This window comes from Talaromyces proteolyticus (assembly GCF_021365285.1).
Source record: "Talaromyces proteolyticus strain PMI_201 chromosome Unknown BGW36scaffold_3, whole genome shotgun sequence".
NCBI lineage: Eukaryota > Fungi > Ascomycota > Eurotiomycetes > Eurotiales > Trichocomaceae > Talaromyces > Talaromyces proteolyticus.
This window is the reverse complement of record NW_025764279.1, coordinates 579,029-593,464: the sequence shown is the minus strand read 5'-3', so window position 1 is coordinate 593,464 and position 14,436 is coordinate 579,029. Positions and strand designations below refer to the sequence as shown.

The 14,436-nt window shown below is 48.8% G+C and overlaps 7 protein-coding genes across 7 annotated transcripts; 3 read left to right on the top strand and 4 right to left on the bottom strand.

Annotated features, from left to right (window-relative positions):
- Positions 1–112: 112 nt before the first annotated feature.
- BGW36DRAFT_394534 (RING finger protein) lies at positions 113–1,817 on the top strand (the record flags this gene model as incomplete). The annotated part of the gene is made up of 5 exons (XM_046217924.1): positions 113–206; positions 273–409; positions 439–800; positions 853–1,739; positions 1,789–1,817. The coding sequence occupies 5 exons, from the start codon at positions 113–115 to the stop codon at positions 1,815–1,817; spliced, it is 1,509 nt and encodes a 502-aa protein (XP_046075086.1).
- Positions 1,818–2,056: 239 nt separating this feature from the next.
- Positions 2,057–3,045, bottom strand: BGW36DRAFT_103204 (uncharacterized protein). The gene has a single exon (XM_046209179.1). It carries the CDS (start codon positions 2,747–2,749, stop codon positions 2,348–2,350), a length of 402 nt encoding a protein of 133 aa, XP_046075085.1. The 5' UTR covers positions 2,750–3,045; the 3' UTR covers positions 2,057–2,347.
- BGW36DRAFT_289896 (putative mitochondrial carrier protein) lies at positions 2,970–4,359 on the top strand (the record flags this gene model as incomplete). Its single annotated transcript, XM_046210710.1, has 8 exons — positions 2,970–3,001; positions 3,103–3,172; positions 3,254–3,289; positions 3,356–3,488; positions 3,545–3,637; positions 3,698–3,754; positions 3,808–4,252; positions 4,305–4,359. The coding sequence occupies 8 exons, from the start codon at positions 2,970–2,972 to the stop codon at positions 4,357–4,359; spliced, it is 921 nt and encodes a 306-aa protein (XP_046075084.1).
- Positions 4,360–5,391: 1,032 nt separating this feature from the next.
- Positions 5,392–8,067, top strand: BGW36DRAFT_289113 (P-loop containing nucleoside triphosphate hydrolase protein; the record flags this gene model as incomplete). The annotated part of the gene is made up of 3 exons (XM_046210633.1): positions 5,392–5,481; positions 5,580–7,791; positions 7,847–8,067. 3 exons carry the CDS (start codon positions 5,392–5,394, stop codon positions 8,065–8,067), a joined length of 2,523 nt encoding a protein of 840 aa, XP_046075083.1.
- A 339-nt stretch (positions 8,068–8,406) lies between these two features.
- On the bottom strand, positions 8,407–8,958 carry BGW36DRAFT_257585 (uncharacterized protein; the record flags this gene model as incomplete). The annotated part of the gene is made up of 1 exon (XM_046210035.1): positions 8,407–8,958. A coding segment is annotated over one exon (552 nt), but the record flags the coding sequence as incomplete, so codon positions are not given.
- Positions 8,959–9,890: 932 nt separating this feature from the next.
- BGW36DRAFT_290110 (putative trehalose-phosphate synthase/phosphatase complex subunit Tps1) lies at positions 9,891–11,637 on the bottom strand (the record flags this gene model as incomplete). Its single annotated transcript, XM_046210738.1, has 4 exons — positions 9,891–10,414; positions 10,473–10,843; positions 10,891–11,263; positions 11,334–11,637. 4 exons carry the CDS (start codon positions 11,635–11,637, stop codon positions 9,891–9,893), a joined length of 1,572 nt encoding a protein of 523 aa, XP_046075081.1.
- Positions 11,638–12,681: 1,044 nt separating this feature from the next.
- BGW36DRAFT_103094 (putative metallo-beta-lactamase domain protein) lies at positions 12,682–14,146 on the bottom strand. The gene is made up of 4 exons (XM_046209178.1): positions 13,683–14,146; positions 13,610–13,622; positions 13,191–13,550; positions 12,682–13,126 (listed from the first exon to the last, which is right to left on the bottom strand). Exons 1-4 carry the CDS (start codon positions 13,764–13,766, stop codon positions 12,705–12,707), a joined length of 879 nt encoding a protein of 292 aa, XP_046075080.1. The 5' UTR covers positions 13,767–14,146; the 3' UTR covers positions 12,682–12,704.
- Positions 14,147–14,436: the final 290 nt, after the last annotated feature.

Here is a 14,436-nt window from a genome sequence, read left to right as displayed (position 1 = left end):
TTTGCTGCAGTCCAAGTCTACGACTGAAGATATCGACGGCCTCAAAAGCTATCCGGTTTCGCTGAGAAAGAGGGTATCGGATATCGCCACACCCGCGACGACTAACGGCAGTATGGATTCTGACGATGATTTCATGACCGATGTGTCGAGTCGGGAGGATGATTTTCTGGGTACCCAGGGAAGTGATGATGAGAGTCTCGGTGAAGGTATTTCGATTCTTTAACATGCTGATGGTTATATTACAAACACTGACAAGCGCTTGTTTACTCTAGATTTCGGAGACGACTTTGACACTGGGTTTTCCTACGATAAAGATCTTGTTCAGAATAGCAAAAAGCCATATGAGGTGGATTTCAAGGTGCTCAGTCCCGGCGATATTGATCGCGAACAGAATCTGCAGATCAACGAGGTCTCGTCGATTATCGGCCTCCCCCAGAGTCGGCTGGCATTCTGCTGCGGTTCGCACGATGGAATAGAGAGAAATTGATCGAGTCGTATATGGATAAACCAGAAGAAACGTTGGAGGAAGCCGGGCTGGGACAGAACTTTGAAGGAAATCCCGCAACGGAGGTGGTTCCAGGGTTTATGTGTATGATTTGTTGTGAGGATGGTGACGACCTGCAGACATATGCTATGCGGTGTGGGCATCGTTTCTGTGTCGATTGCTTTAGACATTATCTCGTGCAGAAGATCAAGGAAGAAGGCGAGGCTGCTCGGATTCAGTGCCCTCAGGACAACTGCCATCGGATCGTTGACTCCAAGTCGCTTGGACTACTGGTAACGGAGGATCTTAAAGAAAGGTGAGTACGATTAAATTTACATCCTGAGGGCTACTAGCTGACGCCGCAGCAGATATTATGCGCTATTAACCCGAACCTATGTCGACGATAAAGACAATCTGAAATGGTGTCCCGCGCCTAACTGCGAATTCGCCATTGACTGTCCTGTCAAAGCGCGGGATCTGAACAAGATTGTTCCCACTGTACACTGTGCGTGCAAGCATAGTTTCTGCTTCGGATGCGGATTGAACGATCACCAGCCACCGCCATGCTCGCTAGTTAAGATGTGGGTGAAGAAATGCGAAGACGATTCCGAAACGGCCAACTGGATTTCCGCAAATACCAAAGAATGCCCCAAGTGCCTGTCGACGATTGAGAAGAACGGCGGCTGCAACCACATGACATGCCGCAAGTGCAAGTACGAGTTCTGCTGGATGTGCATGGGCCTGTGGTCTGAGCACGGCACCAGCTGGTACAATTGCAACCGCTATACAGAAAAATCCGGCTCGGAAGCCCGCGATGCGCAAGCCCGGTCTCGCGCGTCTCTTGAACGCTATCTGCATTACTACAACCGATACGCTAACCACGAACAGTCGGCGAAACTCGACAAGGACCTGTATCTCAAGACAGAAAAGAAAATGACCAGCCTACAGTCGCAGTCCGGCATGTCGTGGATTGAGGTGCAGTTCCTGGACACAGCGTCACAGGCGCTACAACAGTGCCGCCAAACACTGAAATGGACCTATGCCTTTGCTTATTACCTCGCCCGCAATAATCTTACCGAGATCTTTGAAGATAACCAGAAGGATCTGGAAATGGCAGTCGAGAGTCTGAGCGAGATGTTCGAGAAACCGGTCTCGGAACTTCCGGGTCTCAAGGTGGACATCCTCGACAAGACAGCGTATTGCAACAAGCGTCGGGTTATTCTGCTGAGCGATACTGCAGAGAATCTCAAGCAAGGTAATCCATTCCATTCCTTTACTTAAAGACGTCATGCTGATCCGAATAGGTGAATGGGAATTCAACGTGAAGCTCTAGTGGCGCCCTTGCGCCCTATCACCGCACCTTCTTTACCTATTTCCACTCGTACCATAACCACCGAAGACCAAGATATTTGCATGACCTTCCTAAGCCATGGGGTCAGTTGATCTATTACTAAGAGTTAAGACTGGAGCCTTGATCATCACGTTGATATTTGCGTCCTTTTGTTGTTTCATTTTGTATGTCAGCGAGCATGGATTCTCATTTCTCATTTCTCATTTCTCAATTTCTTTACGATTCGTGACCATGACTATTTCCCTCCTCAAACGAAGACGAAGACTTCACTACTTGGTAAACTGTACTATGCATATCAATTATATAAGTGTTGAGAACACGGATGGTCGCATTTTTCAGCTCCGTAATCGGACCGCAGGCCGCTCCGCGGGTCTTGCGCGGATCTTGTCGTTCTGCTAGGCAGAGCCGTCCCAGTAGTAGACTAACCCAACTGGCTTGACTAACAGAAATCCGAGCAAATTGTTATTATTGCACCTGCAACACTGGCGTTGAAGGAGCTCGGGGTCGGCCTTTCACTTTTCGAGGGATATATCACCGTTCGGTGTTAAAGAGGCTCGGGCGTAACCACAGGAGATATTATTAATATCAATATTCATCGAATGCGACTCTCTGGCGACATTTGAGTAAATGCTATTCTCGAGAATAGTATAAACAATAGCAATAATTCCAGCAATTTCAACCATTCCAAAAATTAAAAGAATGGAAAAAGGCGTATGAGGAGGGTTCAGAGTCCAGACTATATCAGATGAATAATAATGTTGAGCCGAGTCCGGGACAGCCCAGGCGCCGACGCCAATGCCAGCGCCAACCAGCGAGCGATCCCGCCACAAGCAGTCCGTAAATTTATTATCATCATTGATTGCTGCCGTCTCTTCTGCATCTTCAGTCCTCCTCGCCATACCATTCAATTTCATTCGCTCTTAGCTCTACCCCCTCTTTTCTTCCTCTCTTCTACTGCTGACGAGATCCAATTTTTATATCCCTGGCCTTCCCGACTCCCGATTGAACAGTGTCGTGTCGACTGCGGGCATCTCGACAAACCACCACAGCTTCAGCCTGTCCCATCTTTTAATCGCTCGTGCTCTAGAGTCAGTCTGCGGCTCCGGCTGCGCCTTCTGAGCTTTTTCGGCTCGAATGGCGGAACAAATCCCAGGGCAGGAGTACGAGTATGTGTTGCGTCCTTCGTGCGGCCCTGCATTATTCCCATCACATCAATCCAAAGCTTTAGCGAATTGACTACTGACGCTGATTTTTATTTTTCCACCAGGTATGAAGCTCTTCCTTCCAACTATGGTCTCGGCCACAACATGCTCGCCGGTGCTTTCGCAGGAATAGCGGTACGTTATGTTTTTTTTTCTCACCTCGGATGTACTTGATAAAGTGGCGGCTTGAACCTCGGAACTGACTTGGCAATGAAGGAGCACTCTGTTATGTACCCTGTCGATTTATTAAAGGTATGTTGGGTGTCCCTCGTGAAAGTATGCTGTATTCAATCGATATTGACGAGTTCGCCTGTGCAGACTCGAATGCAGATTTTACATCCGTCTACTGGAGGCCTATATACCGGTATCACGAATGCAGTGTCGACGATTTATCGCATTGAGGGATGGCGGACATTATGGAAGGGCGTGTCGAGTGTGATAGTTGGTGCTGGTATGCGATTCTCGGTCTGAGTGTGGTTGACTTGGAATACTGATGTGTTAATGCAGGTCCTGCACATGCGGTGTACTTTGGCACATATGAAGTTGTCAAGGAGCTGGCGGGTGGTAATGCGGACGACGGCCACCACCCGGTCGCTGCTGGTAAGCAAAATCATCATTTTTGTGACAGATTCATCGGTGGTGGGTGCTAATCTCTTTCAGCCCTTAGTGGAGCGTGTGCGACGATTGCCAGCGATGCCCTCATGAATCCATTTGATGGTTTGTCTCTTCTATTCGATGATAACACGAGTAGTGATTTCTGACTTTACCAGTTATCAAGCAGCGCATGCAGGTTCATGGCTCCGTTCATAAGACTATCGCTCAATGCGCGAGGTCGGTTTACCGAACGGAAGGACTCCAAGCATTTTACGTCTCTTATCCCACCACCCTCTGTATGACTGTGCCATTCACTGCGACCCAGTTTGTGGCATACGAGTCGATATCGAAATTCATAAACCCCAAGAAAGACTACGATCCATTCACTCATTGCATTGCCGGAGGTCTCGCTGGTGCCGTTGCGGCTGCAATCACCACTCCTCTCGACGTGATCAAGACGTTACTCCAGACTCGCGGTCTCGCAGTGGACCAGGAGATCCGCAGTGCCCGAGGCCTGTTTAATGCTGCGGCTATCATCAAGCGCCAATTCGGATGGAAGGGATTCCTTCGTGGCATGCGACCTCGCATTGTTTCTACCATGCCCAGCACAGCGATTTGCTGGTGAGTTGACTGTTGGCGTGTTTTGGTCTAGTTAGTATTGACAATCATCCAGGACGTCTTACGAGATGGCCAAGGCCTATTTCAAAAACCAAATGACCGACAAATAAATACATAACAACATCCTCCTCATTTTCTCACCATAAAGCGGCGACGACTTTTTGAATCGAATCCTCTTCAACCATCTATACAACTTATGTAGTAGCCACGGCTACGCTTCAATTTGGCATACTTTTCGACCTGGGTTCCGCATTGTACATTGTTTTATCCCTCGAGTCTGGAGAGGTTTCACCTTATTTTTCTGGGAGTCTCTACGGTTTAACAACATTGTTCAGGGCGTCTTCATCACACTTCAGCATGAACGTCTTTCTCACGTATCGCTTGTTTTCCCGGGATTTTGTTAAACCGGCGTTGAACCTGGGAAAAGGCGGCTTGTGTTTTTTCCCTATCTATTTTATCTGCGGGTTTTCTCTAGTCTTTGGGCCTTGTAATCATAGATATACGAAGAAGAGAGGAGCGCATATGCGATGTGGTACAGCACTTCCAGACACCGATCATCACAGGTAATTAGTAATTGCAAGTCGACTGGAATAGTTGAGCGAAAGGAGATACGTCGACTTTGGACTTAGCTGAAGATCATGCGGTAGTAGTTCTAAAGTACTTAGTGCTTAGTGTGAGTAGTATAGAAACTACGTCACTAACGCCCAACGCCCCGTGTGTTCACAGCGAGACAACCATAAAATAGAATATTCGCAATAAATCCAGTAAAAATATCGGAATCCTTCTATGAAATAAAATATATAAAATATACACATATATAATAAAGAAGCATCGGGCAGCGACTCACCATGGCAGCCAACGACGTCACGCGAGAGAGCACCACTCCAGTGTAAACCTCCACATTGCCGCTTGGACCGACCATTTAGTCAACTGCATGTCAACGTCCATGATCCACGCAGCTCAGCCACATTTCTCCAGTCACATTGAGCAGTAAGCACTGCGATATCAATGACTTGAGCCTGAGACAGTCTCATCTCGTCCCCTCGTCTGCCCTCCCCCGTCTGCACTCCTGTGTGCGCCTTTTCTCTGTTTCATGAGTCGGTGGTCGCATGGCGGATTGACCTCCCCGCCCGTTACCCTGAATGATGCGCTCAAAGCCCTCGTCTTCCATGCAGAAGACGTATGACGAGTGCTACTTGATGTGCTCCACTGCCGTTTACTTTGAGGGCCAGGTACGTGTTATCTGATGCAAGCAATGACAAAGTGTTCCTATCCATGCTTTGCTCTTTCACAATGAATCACCCAGCTCACGTGCGTTTTTGGACTACAGAACAACGAGGCAGAGGCTCTTCGATCGTGGCGCTCCGCTCTCGAAACTATATACTATCACAATGCCTATCGCGTGCCTGCCAACTACAACCCTAAATCTGAGACCGAAAAGGCACTGCAGGAATCCCTTCGCCAGCTGGAGCTACAATGCAAGGAACGAGTCGATCTGCTAGAGGCATTGCAGGAGAGTAGGAAGGAGTCCGAAGAGAACCCCGAGGAGAATAAGGACTCGAAACAACAAACCCCCTCGCTGTCGTCGTTCTCGTCACGACAGCCAAAACTGGAGAAGGGGAAAAGACCGTCAAATGGTGTTGGTGGGACGAATAGCAGTACTCCCGGGTGGATTGGGGACGGTACTATACCGGCTGTTGATTACATGGATTTGTCCAAGCCGCCTCCTTTGCCTGTGAGACCGGCAGTGGCTTCAAAATTGTCCGCTCCTGCTGTTTCCGCCGGTACTAGTATGCCGCCTCCTCGTCCTCTGTCTCTAGAGCGGAAGATTAGTAGTGAGGCGGCTCGCCAGAAGGCATCCCCGTCCCCGGTTCCGGGCTCGTCACCAATTGTCAAGGAGCCCTCTCGTGGGTCGAGCCCTGAGAGGCGGAAGATAATGCTTACTACGCTTCGCCAGAAGAAAGACTCGAAGAAACCAAAGCCCAAGAGCCCTTCCAGCCGAACCACACGTCCCGCAGCTTCAAAGGCGGCAGGTCTGGCTTGGGGAACGACTGGGCAGGGATTTTCTGGGGATGGTTCATCGGCAAACCCTCGCAATAGTACATCTAGCGATTCCGAGCTGCGTAAAGACAAGGAGAAACCAAAATCACGGCCAAACGAAGAAACATCTAGACAACGGGAACGGAAGCCTGTGCCTGCTTCTGACTATATTCTCAGCTCGAACTGGCGGGAGCCACAATATCCAGACCAGATTCAGTCGTCAGCTCCACCTGCATACAGCCCGCAACCAACTGCTGGAAATCTAGATGCTGCAGCTGCGGCTGCAGCTCTAGCTCCAGCTCCAACAATTGATCCGACCTTTAAACCCCCAGTGTCAAGACAGACGAAGCCGCTCATTCCCTCCAAATACCCTGTATATCGTAAAGAATACCTTTCCAACCCGCATCCTTCTGGCAAACCTGTCGGTATCATGCCGATGAATCGATCGGCCTCCGCGACCCAGACCCCAACACTAAGTGCAGCTGAGAATGAATCCCAGTCTCCGAAGAAATCAATGCCTAAATCACAATCAACACCCCGCAAATTGAATTCTGCTGTTGAAAATACAGAATCGACCTCGTCTGCAAGTGGAGACGAACCGACTCGTACTCAAAGGTCGGGTGCGAATCTTGCCCGTGGAACTGCTGCGGGACGAAAGCCCAAAGCTGCTGTTCCTCCAAAACCAAGAGTCACGCCGCCTTCAAGTGACCAAGACTCGGCGGGAGATAGCGCCTCTGAAACAGAAGGAGACAAGAGTTTCCGGGATATCATCAAAAAGCTACCAAAAGGCATCGATGTTAATGCAGCTCGACAGATTCTGAATGATATAGTTGTTAGAGGTGACGTGGTGCATTGGGATGACATTGCTGGGTTAGAACCTGCTAAAAAGGCGCTTAAAGAGGCTGTCGTGTACCCTTTCCTCCGACCAGATCTCTTCATGGGTCTCCGAGAGCCTGCGAGAGGTATGTTGTTGTTTGGCCCACCGGGTACTGGAAAGACGATGCTTGCTCGCGCAGTAGCAACAGAGTCCAAATCGACCTTCTTCTCTGTGTCAGCGTCTAGTCTGACATCAAAATGGCATGGCGAAAGCGAGAAGCTCGTGCGCGCCTTATTCGGACTTGCGAAAGCATTAGCACCTTCTATTATCTTTGTTGACGAAATCGATTCTTTACTATCCACTCGATCATCTGGTTCCGAACACGAGGCCTCGCGACGCTCAAAAACAGAGTTTCTAATCCAATGGTCTGATCTTCAGCGTGCAGCAGCAGGACGAGAGCAAGACACCAGAAAGGACGGCGGCGATCCTAGTCGTGTGCTAGTACTAGCAGCTACCAATCTTCCCTGGGACATCGACGAAGCCGCACGCCGCCGATTTGTGCGGCGTCAATACATCCCTTTACCTGAGAACCACGTACGGGGGCAACAAATCCGAAGACTTCTGAGTCACCAGAAGCATGAAATGACGGACGAAGATATCGAAGTACTAGTCAGAGTAACTGAAGGTTCGCATCGTATCTCTAAAACTCATGAAAATATGCCCCATACTAATGATTCTAGGCTTCTCCGGCTCCGACATCACCGCTCTTGCCAAAGACGCCGCCATGGGCCCTCTACGTAATCTAGGCGAAGCACTCCTGCACACACCTATGGACCAGATCCGGCCAATTCGATTCGAAGATTTTGAAGCAAGTTTGTTCACTATACGGCCAAGTGTGGGCAAGGAGGGGTTGAAAAGGTATGAGGATTGGGCGAAGGAGTATGGAGAGAGGGGCGGTTGATCATATTATGTATATGTATCAGCTGTTATGAAGGAAGTTTATGATGTGGCTATCAATATCAATTGATACTGGGCCGGCGAATTAGCTGTCTACTGAGTAATCGCTCATTACAATCTAGGAATCTCAACATCTTGCTGCAGATGGATATTAGACAGTTTACGTAGTCAAAATGTCAACTTGTCGATGTCAATACATCAATTTGATATATTGTTATCTTGATACGAATCTAACCCACTGTTCCGAGCACTACTGTACAATGCATTGGGTTCTGTAGTATACAAGCTAGCAAGATTGAACAAACAAAAGAATTTAAAGGTCAGACCGACGCTACGAAGCAACAGCCGACGTATTCACCCTCTCCTCAACCAACCTCTTGATCCTCCCAACATGAAACTGCCTCTCCAAAACTCGTCTCTTCTGCCCCTCAATCTCCTCCCCCTGCAACGCCTCCCCATCCTGCTCCACAGCCTCACTCGCAGCCCTCTCCATCCGTCTCGATATCTTCGTCTTCCTCCTCTCCACATCCAACTCCTCCCTCTGCTCACGCGTCAACACCGGTGGTCGCTGGTCAATACCCTCGCCAAACGGTGCAATGATTTTATCAACCACATGCCTGACTCTCGGCGACTTGCGCGCGCCCGACGAAAACTCAATCACGTCACCTTCCCTCAGTGAGTTCTGCGGGTCAGAAACAAGGTACGTGGTGACCTTGGGGTACCATTTGCGGATATGCCGATCCCATTTGCGGTGATGGTATGCGACGCGCACAGTTTTCTCCATCAGGCCGACCGAGGTCACCGTGCCGACTTTGACGGCGTATGGATATTGGCGTAGAGGCGGGAGAGTGATGTTTGAAGGGAAGACATCGGTTGGGGTGGATGGTGAGGGTGTGGGTTCTTCCTCGGTTGCGGTTTCGGGGGCGGTATCCTGGGGTAATGTGGATGAGGGTGGGTGGTCATTGTTGCTGTTGTTGACAGCTAGAATCGGTCGTGAGGTGGTGAGAGGGCGCTGTGGAAGGGAAACTCTGGTTGCGTAGCGGGTGGCTGGTGTGGATGACAGGATGGAAGAGCGCGACGAAAGCCAGAGGCTGCGTAGAGCCATGCTACTTGGTGGCATTCTGGGATAGTTTCTCGACCGTCAATTCCAAATGGATCGATCGAGGAGCAATCAAGTCGTGCTATCCGCCTGAATGGCCGACCAGGAGGTTCACACTTCGTATCGGCGAGAGTACTTTCGTATTCGGCAGAGTGGGAGAAGAAAAATCGAGCAGAGATATTACTTCTGAATAATGGATCGCCTTTGGTGTTTCGAATTCTAGATTCAGGAAACGGTGAATGCGATTGCTGTTGACCTGAGCTCTTTAAGACGGAGATGCTTGGACTCCGCAAATTTGAAGTCTTTTTAGTTCCGCCAGGCTGTTTACACTGTTTGCATCCGCAAGCTATGTCGTCCACCCAATACCATCCCGATATATTTGAGATATTTGATTGATAATTTACGTATTCTATGGATTTATGATAATAAAGAGGTGAGAATAGCGTGTTTTTTTTTTTATGTAGAGCATAGATCATGTTTCACCATGTAGCTACCATATACACCCATATCTACCACACACCCATACGGTAATTAATCAGTATGAACAGTGCCAGGTATGAATGTAGTGATAAATCTTGTATTATATCATGCAATAAGTGTTCAATACGAACTGAAAACAAACCAAAATACAACCGCACATGCCGTACCAGACGCCACCCGTTTACCAATTGTATCGATCTTCTTAGCTCTTTAGCTTGTACCATCTAAATAGAGCCAGGAGTAGAACATTAAGCCTTGGGAACGTCCTCCTCCGAAGAGATGGTAACGACATCATCGGCTTGATCATTACCATTGGCCAACGGTGCAGATGTTCCTGGAATCAGCACTGAGGCCTTTCTCAGTGAAACCTTTTGTTTTGAATGCGCCGAGATACGTTTTAATTCGTTAACAAATGACTGGCCCCAGAACGCACTTGTGTATTTAGAAACGTATTTGTCAAGTTTTGAGAAATTGAGTGCTTTCTGCTCTTCGCTCATCGTAACCGCCTCTTGGTACGCACCGGCGAGTTCTTCGGTATTCCATGGGTTGACGATGATGCTTCCATTGAGAGATTGGGCGGCCCCGGCAAATTCGGAGAGAACTAGCACGCCGTGTCGGTTATGTTGCGTGGCAATGTACTCGTATGCAACGAGATTCATGCCATCTCGGGTGGAAGAGACGATGCAAGCATCTGAGACAGCATACAGCGCAATGAGCTCGTCAAAATTGACCGACTTGTGCAGGAAATGAATAGGCATGAACTCGACAGTGCCTATAGAATAGTTAGCTTTAACAGTCTATTATAAGTATGGTAAGTGAAGATGACGCACCGAATTTGCCATTGATACGACCAACAAGTTCATTGACAACAGCTCGCAAATTTTGATATTCCTCCACATCCTGTCGACTGGGAACTGCAACCTGCACCAACACCACTTTCCCAACCCATTCCGGATGGTCGCTAAGGAAAACTTCCAGCGCATGCAGCTTTTGCGGAACACCTTTGATATAGTCTAATCGGTCGACTCCAACCATGAGTTTTACTCCGTGGAATTTCTGCTCTAACGTTGCAATTCGTTTTTGAACCTTTTCCTTTTGAAGGCCCTCTTTGAATTTGTCGGGATCGATGCCGATGGGGAACGCCCCTGCAGCGACAATTTTGCCTTGGAACTCAATACCGTTTGGCGTAGTCATTAATCCACTAGATTCATTAGCCACCACAACCTTTATATACCTAGCAATACGTACAGTAGGCGTGAGCAGCTGCTCAAGAAATGGCGAGTGTAGTCGTAGGTATGGAAGCCAATCAAATCGCAATGCAAAACACCCAAAAGTAGCTCGTTTCGGACAGGCAAAATCCGATATATTTCACTACTAGGAAATGGCGTGTGCAGGAAAAATCCAATCTTAACATTCTGCTTAGAAGAGCCTATCTCCTCCCGCAGCATCTCCGGAAACAGCATTAAGTGATAGTCGTGAACCCAAATGAGGTCCCCATCCTGCACATCTCTAGCAACGGCCTGTGCAAACAGGCGGTTAGCTTCTTTGTATGCTTCCCAGGCAGATTCGTCGAAGGTGATTTCACCGGGGTGATAGTGAAACAGCGGCCATAGGATAGAATCTGCAAGCAACCATCCAATTAGTCGCTTGTCAATGCTATGATCTTACTATCGTAGATGGAAGGAACGCACTTGAGAAACCATTGTAATGGCGATCAGCCAATTCATCATCAATGAAGACCGGGATCGCCCCGTACTCATCATTGAGTCTTTTCTCCACCACTGGGATCTCTTCCTCAGGAACCTCCAGGCCCGGCCAGCCATACCAGCGGAAAGTCGTCGACTTGGTCAGGCCACTCAGCCCGCTGACCAGGCCGCCGGACGACATGGAGAAGTCATATTTGCCATCATCCGAGCGCTTGATTGTGATGGGCAATCGGTTGGAAACGAGCAGTAATCTCGAATCGTCGTTTTGCGGGCTTTCAGCTGTAGGCATCGTGGCGAGACACACTGATTGATCTCAGTCCGCTTCAAGCTGCCGACCGCTGGTTAAAGAGCGACTGTGGTGGCGCGCGCACGAATCAATACCAGCAAGGGCGGCGTCTATTTGAGCTGACGGGCAAAAGGTGCAAGGGGAAAAGCAGTAGCTATAGCTGTCTGCAACAGTCAGTCAAACTATCGATCCATCGGGGATGACCGCATCGATGAGATTCATCATGTGTATGCAATGCAATTAAAACAAGGAATGCAGCGGGTAAAACTGGGGCAGCAGCAAAATTTCCAATGTGTAATCGTCACGACTGCGGAGGGCGCGTGGAGAAAGCAAAAAAAGGGATCGCATTAACAAATACATGTATTTACCCAGAAAGCAGAAGACTCAGCAGCGAGTGACGTCTTCCTGTGCTCACCAGACTAGTGGTGACGCTGGTCAGGTCTAGGTGGCAGCGGTGACGGCGATGGCGATGGCGAGGGCGAGGGAGATGGTGGAGGTGGAGGTGGATGGATAGTGCCAGATGTCAAGCAGCAAGCTCCTCAATGGCAGCTTCATCGAGGGGTGGCATGAAAAGCATCAATGATATGTATGTACACAGTAGGAGACGAGAGACTCCGCAGGCGGAACAGCGGTTTGGAGGGGCATGGGCTGGGCGGTGGTGGATGCGGCAGCGCTGTTCCTAGCCAGCCAAACAGGCGGTGCTGATGCTTTGTCAGTAGCAGCTCCAGCGCCTGCAAATATTAGTATAATATATAATAACCAGTCGTTGTAGCACGTACTATGCAGTTAGTATGCGCAGGAGGACTAGTGATCACACGCAGTGGTGTTCCTGCAGGTTTTGTCGTTATTGGCCGCAGCCCCCGCCCCGCCTAACCGTCTCCATACACCGTCGGCTAATTGCCATATTGTGCATAATAGGACTATTAATTATAGACAATACAACAATATTATTGCTGACTACAGAACTGTTATAGCTGGTGTGTCATGGCCTGTATTTTCGATGCTGGGCGTGGTCGTCGTATAAAAAGATCATGGTGGTGAGTGCCAGAAATAAATTAAACAACGCTGTCTTACAAAGCTGGTCGTTGTGTATTCCAGCTCCATTTCCCCGACGCGCCCTCATGTTTGACCTTGCCCTCGTTCTCCAGTTTATTCAATATAAGCGTTACCCCATGCGAAGCCGGCAGGTGAAGACTCTCGGGCACGCCTCGGTAGATGACTTTGACTAGCTCAATCGGCGTCCAGCTGGAGACTTGCTCCGGGTTGGGTGACGACCTATCGATGTCCACTGTGCCGTACTTAAGCACTCGCGATACCTCGTCTTCTCGCTGCTGGCGATGCTTGATGTAGTCGGTTATTTTCGCCGTCGCGCTTCCAATAACTGCCCCATGACCAGGATAGGCGCGGCCTGAGACTGCCACTTTCATTTTGTTTAAGCTGCTAATATACGTATTCAAGTCCTCAAAGACTGCAGTTCCATGGCCGAGAACGTCTTTTATTTGAACTCGGTTAGATCCCACGCTTGTAACACCAGTCCATAGAAGTGAAAAACATACTGTCACCCGTAAATATCGCATCTTCTTCCTCGAAGATAAAACTCATATGGTCCACGGCGTGACCTGGAGTGTGAAAGGCTTTCAACGTAGCTCCGTCTACCTTAAAAACCTGTCCGTCGTAGATATCTACTTGCCCGTCACTCGGTTGGTGCTTGTAGACAGTAGCCTGAGGGCAGATTCGAAGCAAGTCGGGGATCCCGTTGACATGGTCGTGATGCCAGTGCGTAATCAGTGCCTCATGGACAGTTGCTTTCTCGTCGGTCAAGACGGATTGGAGGAGGGTAGACCATCGAGGAAGGCCTTCTCCAGTGTCGATCAGCAGACGCCGTGGCCCGCGACCAATGAGATATGTATTTGTTCCTATCATACATAACTTCAGTACGGGTTCGCTCATCAGAATGCTAGATAAGTTGATCTACCTTGTAAAGTAAACTGAAGTCCGCAAGATTATGGTCAGTTTATCATATGCATAGAAATGAACTTGCTACCGACTTTTCCTGGGTTTCCTCCCAATATCCTCAAGACTGACGCACTCAGTCGTTCTACTTCCGGCAGCGGCACCAGCTGTGTAGCCATGGCGAGCTTTAATGAATAAATTGGGATACTCTAGTATCTCGGAGGCTGAATGTGATCTAGATGCGGGGAATTCGCAACACAATACCCCGCCAATTAAGTTTGTAATTTAGAAAAACGTTCAAACACAGGATAATCTCATCGGTTGAGTTTATACACTTGTAGTAATCAAGATGGGGTAGATGAGAAGCATCGTGGTCCACCGAGCCTCGGCAATAACGTGATCTGATCAGCCGATTATGTCATCCATTTAGTTCTCCAGGCCAACAATGAATTTTGGATTTTCCAGAGAATTCTGTGATATAGAGTATCGAAAGAAAAGCAGGATTGGAGCCAATTGACTCGCATAATTGTCAGGGTAGTTTTGCCGAAAACAACACCGTCAAACCCGATTATTCCACCCCCCTTCTATCACTATTGGAGTGATCTGTTTGACGCGAAGACGTAGACTTTTATGATGCATTTTCTCACTTTGCCGGTTCTGAGGCTACATGTTTTCATTCCATGCCAATGCCACCTATGATGAAATCTGCTGCCAGCCCGATGGGCAGGTAGCAAGTATGTACAATGGCGCGATTATAGGCATTCAAAACAAGGCCCAAACATTTAACGGACACGTGCTTCTGCAAGCTCGTAGCTCGTAGCTCCTACATCAAGCACGAAGGAGACACCA

Bases quoted from the DNA above. Each gene is read 5' to 3' on its own strand.
- BGW36DRAFT_103204 (XM_046209179.1), bottom strand. From the start codon at position 2,749: ATGAAATTGAATGGTATGGCGAGGAGGACTGAAGATGCAGAAGAGACG.
- BGW36DRAFT_103094 (XM_046209178.1), bottom strand. From the start codon at position 13,766: ATGGCTACACAGCTGGTGCCGCTGCCGGAAGTAGAACGACTGAGTGCG. The intron at 13,127-13,190 runs GTATGTTTTTCA...TTCAAATAAAAG, and splicing joins TGCGATATTTACGGGTGACA to ACGTTCTCGGCCATGGAACT.